Here is an 8,644-nt window from a genome sequence, read left to right on the forward strand (position 1 = left end):
ATAAGGTTTTTGAATGTGCGACAAAGTATATGGGAGTTATGAGCCAAAACGCACTTTCCTTAATAATAGCGCCACCTAGTGGTGGAAATTCAGGACGACAATATATTATAAAATTTTTCTCCAGGTGTGACTTATATTTCCAAGTTTGGTGAGTTTTGGGGTATGTTCAGGCAGTGAAAAATGCGATCATATGGGCGGAAGAAAAAAAAAAAAAAATCATTCGAAAAACAATAGGGACCTCGCAGGTCTGTGACCTGCTCGGGCCCTAATAATAATAATAATCATTCGAAAAACAATAGGGACTTCGCAGGTCTGTGACCTGCTCGGGCCCTAATAAACAGCGCGATTACAATAGGGTCCTCATGGACGACTTTGTTGTCGCTCGGGCCCTAATAAACAGCGCGATTACAATAGGGTCCTCTCGGACGACTTCGTCGTCGCTCGGGTCCTAATAATAATAAACAGCGCGATTACAATAGGGTTCTCACGGACGGCTTCGTCGTCGCTTGGGCCCTAATAATAAACGTTACAGGAACAAGAGGGAATTCGTCCTTCGGCCGAGGTCCCTAATAATAATAAACAGCGCAATTACAACAGGGTCCTCTCGGACGACTTTGTCGTCGCTCGGGCTGATTATTTACTGCTAATTTACAGCTCACAACTCGCATCAATGGCTGATGCTGCTCAGCTTGGAGTGTTTTTGGTGGCTAGTGAAACATCCTGATGCAGACTATTAACTGTCGCTCATGCAGCATTTGAAGATAATTACAAGAACGGCCGTTCTCAGCTTTTAATGTCTGAAAGTCTCTGTTAGCCACTTTATGCTATTTGTCTTTTATGTAATGCACGTTGTATGTGTTGCTGTTTCTTTTATCTTTTGATACCCCTCTAATCCCTGTCCCCTTCTCCTCAAGAGGCTCTTGCCTTTTGCCAGGCCGCCATTGTAAATAAGAATTTGTTCTTAATGACTTGCCTGGTTAAATAAAGGTTAAATAAATAAAAAATAAAATAAAAAGTCCACCACAAACATTCATCACGTCTCATCAACGAAAATGAAACATAGATTTCATCCTCATCTTTATCATCAAGATCTATTTTTAGCTCATCAGTGTCTGGTTTTCATCATGGAAAAAAGGTTGTTCGTCAAGGTTTCATCAACAAAATTAACACTAGTCCAGGCTAAGTCCCATGGGTCCTCACATCCTAGAAACGGTCCTGTGTACATGTGCGGGGCTGCTGACTGGCCCTTTACCTCCTTTCATTTTGCAAAAGTGGCCCCCAGGCAATGCAAGATGAGTATCCCTGATATGTCAATAAAGACACTGATACTCTCTAAAGATTTTTACATGGTAAATCTGATGCTGCTGGATGGCGAGCACCAAGCTTACAAAGCATTTCAGTCGAGATAGCTGTCAGTCCAAACTTGAACACAGCATTTCTAGCCCCAGATAATCATGGAGTTTTGGATATTTCACCAGTACATTGGGTAGAGGTCAGGCTGTGTCTACGTCCAGCTGTGTATTTGTATGGATTGGTGGCCAAGGACAATTCAACAAATTATTCAATGATTAAAACACAAACCTAACAGTGTTCTTATGAAATCCTACACTCACAGCAAACCCTGAAAGCACCTTTGAACCTGCAGAGAGGAACATAAACAGTGAGATATCGTTTGCTCAACTCTGGGTTTTTTTTATGTCAATAACGGAAAAACCCAGAAGCTTGTAACTCTGCTACATGTCACTTCTATAAAGAATGACCAGCTCGGTGGGGCTTAGTCATCGCTGCTTTTGTGTCGTGCATCTGTCACCTGAGATCTCTTCCAGTAACATTCTGAAGCTGATCAGCTGTAGCATCATGAATCTGTGGATCAGCAGTCATCTCCTGGTAGTGGGGCTGTTTCTGAGCACCTCGGCTCTGTCACCTGAAGAATGCCAACCCTTGGTCACACCTCTGTCTCTGGCTGACCGCTCAATAGTAAGCCTTTATCTGACTCCTGTCTGATTTTCCTAAAAAAAACTCCTGTTGGTGGAACTTTGTTTTCAGGTGTTTTGTCACAGAACAGTTGTGTTAGTCCAGCTAGTGTTAGGTGCCTTTTTGAATTTTTGCTAAACCCCCAATTTTGTGGAATATAAATATGCTGGTCTACTTTTTCCCCTAGAATAAGTTTGTAAATGTTAAATGTCTAAGAGGTCTGCCTGAGAAAAAGAGTTAAATACTGGCAAAATACAATTAAAAATCTGATTTCATAACAAGTAAAAGAGATTATGATTATTACCAAAACAACTGAGGTTCAGTGTACAGCCATTATTGAAAGATGTTTGTATCATGCTGCCACTAACTGACTTTGTGTGCAGATGTACGGCAGGACGAACTTCATCATGGGTTACAGTGATCATGAATTATATAAGAGCATCCTGAAGTTAACTGAGAGCTCCTGGTTAAACATCACCCCATCATCAAGCCCAGATAAAGTCGTAATGTCTCAGGAGAACAAGATGTGAGTAGATAACAGTGCAAATACACGATAGTCGACCAAATGTTAGTTGACCAGAAAGGTCATTAGTCGGCAAAATTTAATTGGTTACTTAGTCGCCCAAAATAACAAACATGAAACTCTATATATATCACTGGACCATGTGGGAATTTAATTTGAAAGGACAGACACAGGAAGAGGCCCCACTCAGGAGCCAGGTTACCAACCATTCACAGCCGACAGATATCTTTCCCTTCTTCTGTAAATATTCAGTCTGGCAAATGTGGAAAAGTTGATAATTTTAGTGCAGGGCTACCCAGAGCTTTACATCTGTCCTAAGGACAATAGGCGTACACACTTATAAACAGTGCCTGGAAGAAGATCAGCTCTGCTCTCAGGATTTCAGGTAAATAGGCTATGTGGTGCTTGTTAGGGTTGCTTAGCAACCTCAGACACAACCTGCCACCGTGCTCTTGAAAGCTGGCACAGAAAAGGCACAAGTGTAGTGTCTGAATATATGGAATGAACCTCGAATGTATTGAATGAAAGTCTGAATATATGGAATGAAATCTGACGTCATTTAGGCACTAGTGCCATCTTGTGTTTCCTCTATGCTTGCGTTGGATGCTGCAGCAAGAACACAATGAATATGAGTGAGTCGGCGAGAGACATAGTGGCGGCAATTTTAAGCAATGAAGACATAGTAATTTCAACATTGGCTAATGCACGTGGTAATGTTAACCATACCCAATACCGCAGTACGGTATGGGGTGCCATTTATAAAGTGGCTTGCACTGAAATTAACAGCAACATTTTGCCACATTTATCTTCAAACAACGTTTAAAAAAGTGGTGTGAATTTTTTAAAGTCAGTTTTTACCACATTTACAGCAATATTTGAAATATAATGTCACAGTTAAATCTAAATTATAAATGTTAAACCTAAATGTTAAATCTAAATTTAAATCTAAATGTTAAATGTTAAATCTAAATGTTAAGTCTAAATGTGCTTGGTGAAACCAGATATTTAGCTAATATGTAAATGAACACTGCCGGTCAGCGGAAGTACAAAATAAAAGCCTGGGTGGTCAGACTGTGTTTATAGCATCAATTAACGAATTAAAACCAAACTAACTCGGAGAAAATGAACACTTGGACATACATCAGCGTGATAAGAACTACCTAAAATGACAGAGAAAGGTCTGAGAAAGAACAGTATCAGTAATATATATTGGGGCTTTTGTTCCATATATTCAAACATTCATTCCATATATTCAAGTTCCGTTCAATATATTTAGACTTTCATTCATTCCATATATTCAAACTTCATATTATATATATATAATAATTTCCTGAATGGCATGCCATAATATATACATATATATATGTATATATGTATATATTTGTACAAGTCAAACATCTCAGCCTCAGGAGTAGTATGACAAAAGAATCATTCAAGGTCTGCTTACGAGTCTTTTTCAGAGCTGTAAAATGTATCATTCAGTCTTCATCAGTGAAACAAATCTTCACTTTGTCAGTCGATATGAATAAGAAATCCTCAAACAGCTCTGTCAGTGTATGACCTCACTTCTTCCTCTGTTGTTTTTCCCAGAAATGGAACTTGCTCTGGCTCATCTGTCAATATAACCATTGACAGCAACATTCTGACATCTCAACGTAAGTTATCTGATTTGACATGATGTTTGGGAGTTTTGCAACCAGGCACTTTATTAGCATTTTTTAATTGAAGAATTCAAGACTAAACCCCTCGATATAAGCAGCTCATAATTAGACTCATTATCAGGAAGGCTTCTAAAATACATAAATCCAATCCTTCCAGTTTTAAAAGCATTGCCGCTCTGGGGATGGAAATGTCTGCTGGTCCACCATTTTGGTCCAGACTGAACTAATGTATGGACTGAGATTAAAATCAACCAGATGATCAGTGCCGCTTCTGCATTATTGGGCCCATAAAGCAGGCGCACTAGAGACTTCCATCGGCTGAGCCGACTACTTCCGGTTTAGCTCTCTCTCTCTGCTAACTTGAATGGGGATAAAATGATTTAATCTTGCGGTCCTTCTAGACTTTACAAATGTTATCAGACCAAATGGATCAAACCTCAATAGTAAAACAAAACATTTTTTGGGGGTTCTGATACTACAAAAAAAATGTATCCACTGATTTATGTCGTCTCCTTCTCAATTTTAGTCTATAGGAAAAAATCTGTTGGATACAATGGCATGATGTCACAAGCTTGGAGGCTGTAACTTCACTGTTTTGCCACTACTAAATTGGCCAGCATACTTCCTGGGGTCCCGATATCCAGGCCCAAACTTCCTCTTTAATGCGCCGTCATTTCAGCTAATCTCTACCAACAAATATCTTAATATGAATGCAGATACATTTATAAAAAATAATATGGTTCCAAGATTAGGGATGCACCGAATAATCGGTAACCGAATATATTCGGCCGAATATTGCAAAAAAACACACATTCGGTATTCGGTGGAATAAGTGAAAAGCAAGGCCGAATAATAGCGGCGTGTTTTGATGACACAATCAAACAGCATGCAGTGACAGAGTAAAATGTCGGCAGTGTGGCGATATTTCAAAGTGTTGGAGAGTGATAGAAGAAAAGCGGTTTGCAAAGAATGTAACACTGAACTATCTAGAGTAGTGTTGCAGGGTATACTGGTACCAACGGTAGACCGCGGTACTAAAACAACACCGTACATATGATACCATAATGTTGGAGTACTGTAGTACCATGGTACCTCAGGTACCACTACTGTGGGATAAGTTCAAAGTCCAATCGCAAGAGGGTGGGAGTCCATGCACCGTCCAATAACGGCGTGCGCTGGCCACCTGGCACTCAATATGCTGCTGCAGTGGTTTTTATCCAGTGACATTTCAGGTATTAGCTGAGCTATTGAGTATCTTTGAGCAGTGAAATTTATTATTAATTTATTTTTACTTGTAGGTTAGATTTGTTTATGCTACAGGGACTTGTTTTCCACAGAGCTCTACAGTGCGAGCATTTTACTCGCATTTGCGACTGTGCAGATTTCAACCAGCAGCAGAAACGAAAGGCGAATCCTGCCGGTTGTGGGTTGAACGGGGGTCACAGACACAGACAGGAATGTATTCCTGTCAAATACGGCGGCCATGTGCTCCGCGGCGCAAGATAACGGCTTACCGGCGACAGAGAAGTCCGGCTCCAGGTCCAATAATTTCCTCTTCTTGGTGTTATGACTGCCCAGAAGTACCTGGACAGCCGAGCCGTGGCGGCACACAGTTATGTGACGTGTCAGAGGAGAAACGAGCCGTTCACATTTCTCTCTTTGTGGCAGGTAACAGTCCACAAACCTCACTGCACTTAAGGGACTGTTCTTTACTTGTCAGGGGAGGAGGGTGGCTGGTTGAGTTTTGGTTGATTTTTATTTTATTTATTTATTTTATTTTGACCCCCCCTATGTTAATCACTTATTGATGCTGTTTTTGAAGTATGAATAAATCAATAAGTAATTTATTCCACTGAAATATCATTGATGTATTATAGAAAAGTGATTTATCTTTTATAAATGACAAAAGGCACATCTGCCTCATTTTCGCTGTGGTATCGTGATACTACTCAGAACCGTGATACTTTCACTGGTATTGTACCGTGGGTCCCAATTTTGGTACCATGACAACACTAATCTGGAGGGTGTTCATCTGCAAAAACTAATGAAAAACTAAACAACGGCATTCGGTATTCGGTACTCAGTATTTGGCCAAGTGTTTAATTTTATTCGGCTTCGGCTTTGGCCACAAATTTTCATTTCGGTGCATCATTATCCAAGATTGCATTTCTACCACATGGACTGTTTACCCACCACTCAAATGTGATTGGTTAATACTGCTCGCACTACAAACAGAAACCACAACACTTCTGATACCCAAATCTTGTCCTGTTGTCTGGATTCTGCATACATCTGCAGATATCAGGTAATGGATTAGAGGTTAAATTTACAGTATTTCAGATGAAGAATGTTGTTGTTTTACTTAAAATTGTCTGACTTTGTTTCTGTCCTCAGTCGCCAACCTCACCTCGGTGGCCCACCTGCTGCAGAGTTGTGACGGCTGTCTGCTCTTGAACATAAACAGCACCGCCAAAAACTTCAGGAAGTTACTGGACAAGATGAAATTCAGCAGTGATGTTGCAGAGGATGACATCAGTGCTCGCTCTCTTTATTTGATGAGTAAGAAGGAATGATCCAGAGAGAGAAAATAATACATTTTATGTCCAAAGCATTCATCCATTTTTGTTGTTTTGATTCCAGGCAAAGAGTCGACCCTGAAGGACTCAGACCTAGAACATTTTAAGCAACAGGCACGCTGCCTTGGCTTCTCCGGAGAGCCAGACTACATCTATGACCCCAAGAACGGTGGTTCACCTTTGAAACCTGTCTGATTAAACTATGAAATCAAGATGTGTGATGTCAGACAGAACTGATTTCTTTATCTCTTTTTCTCTCTGCAGAATTCTGTGCTGAAGGCGAGGGCGTTAAGATGACATCTGACTAAATTTAAGAGCAACTTTAATGAATATTTCAAACTGAAACTGAGGAAGAAAAGAGATAAAAGGTGACTCAAACATCAAACATGCGTTCCTTGTTTTTTTATTTCGAATCAAATAAAATGGCGTAACACCAAGGTGTTCAGACTGTGTTGAAAAGGGAGTGTTGAGGGAGAGAGGTGAGGTAATGATCGTGTGTGGGGTGAAACAGACAGGTGGTGTGTGCAGGTGTTCTAACAGCAGGAAGTATCTTATTGTAGTTTGGCTGCTGATTTGACTGCTCACCAACATGGTCAGCAGTTGGAGCTGCAGCAGTTACTTTAAATCTCTTAGAGACTAAATGCTTCAACTTGCATCAAAAATCACTTCTTAGAGTCATAACTCAGCCACATTTCAACACACAGACATGATACAAATATTTTAGATTCAGTGTGACTTACATTTTCCAAGGATATCATTGTCTTTAAAAGAGCATGCGTGTGAGCAGAGTGAAGTGGTGAGAATTTCCAATTCCTCTCCTCACTCCACACATGTTCTGCTTTACACAATCACGACAGGGTTTTTTTTGCTTGCAGTGGCCCCACACAGGCCCCAAAAGGGCATATTTGCTGGGATTCAACACTGATCTGAGAACACATTACTGGTTAAAGTTAAACATTTACAGAAAGAAGGGTCCAACTGCGGACCTTCGCCATGGGTAGAGAGAGCAGGTCCCCATGAGCAAGATGTTACTTCTCTTAGGTGCCCAAGACATTACTGTTAACATGTTGTTGTTTTTTAGGGGAAAAAAAAACAACTACATTTTTTTTTTAGCGTGTTAGCTGTGAACGAAATCAAGCCTGGTTGTTTCACAAAGTGTACGAGATGTTAGCTTGTTGGAGCAGCAAACATTGATGTGAGCCTTTTTGAAAAACAATGTGCCTCATTCACAAACAGTGCGTATGCACAAATCTGTGCTTAAGATAGATAGATAGATAGATAGATAGATAGATAGATAGATAGATAGATAGATAGATAGATAGATAGACTTTATTGTTCAAATCCACACCATCAACAATTCACATAAGATCGGAATTTCGCTGCATTTGACTCTCTGTATATATGGATAAAACGGTACATCAGCAGCAAAAGTGCTTGTGCAAATAATGAATATAAAAATAAATATAAAAATGTACATTAGCACAGAATAATTCAAGTCCATCGAGCTCAGACCAGAGATCAGTGAGAGTGTGAGAAGGGGGTTATTGACTGAGTTCAGTGTAAGTGGGTGGTGTGTGAGAGGGTAATCATCTTATGGAGTTCAAAAGTCTGATGGCTTGAAGAATGAAGCTGTTGCAGAACCTGGCTGTTCTGCTCCTGATGCCGCAGTGCCTCTTGCCAGAGGTCAGAAGAGAGAACAGTCCATGGTGGGGTTTTGTGTGGAGAACTTGGTGATGTTGCTCATGTCAGACAGCGTTTGTGTCCAGTGTCCTGGATGGAGGGAAGAGAGGTTTCAATAATCTTCTCTGCAGTCCTCATCACTCTCGGCAGGGTGTTCCAGTCCACAGCAGAGCACCACACAGAGATACATGCATATGAATGTTTTAGTAGAAATCTGGGATTGATCAATA

At 40.4% G+C, this 8,644-nt stretch overlaps 1 protein-coding gene across 1 annotated transcript; it reads left to right on the forward strand.

Moving 5' to 3' along the window:
* Window positions 1-1,764: 1,764 nt before the first annotated feature.
* Window positions 1,765-7,119, forward strand: LOC126392763 (uncharacterized). Its single transcript, XM_050048377.1, has 6 exons — window positions 1,765-1,977; window positions 2,358-2,500; window positions 4,088-4,152; window positions 6,553-6,717; window positions 6,799-6,903; window positions 6,999-7,119. Exons 1-6 carry the CDS (start codon window positions 1,858-1,860, stop codon window positions 7,040-7,042), a joined length of 642 nt encoding a protein of 213 aa, XP_049904334.1. The 5' UTR covers window positions 1,765-1,857; the 3' UTR covers window positions 7,043-7,119.
* Window positions 7,120-8,644: the final 1,525 nt, after the last annotated feature.

Source organism: Epinephelus moara, chromosome 7 (genome assembly GCF_006386435.1).
Source record: "Epinephelus moara isolate mb chromosome 7, YSFRI_EMoa_1.0, whole genome shotgun sequence".
In the NCBI taxonomy this organism is placed as follows: Eukaryota; Metazoa; Chordata; class Actinopteri; order Perciformes; family Serranidae; genus Epinephelus; species Epinephelus moara.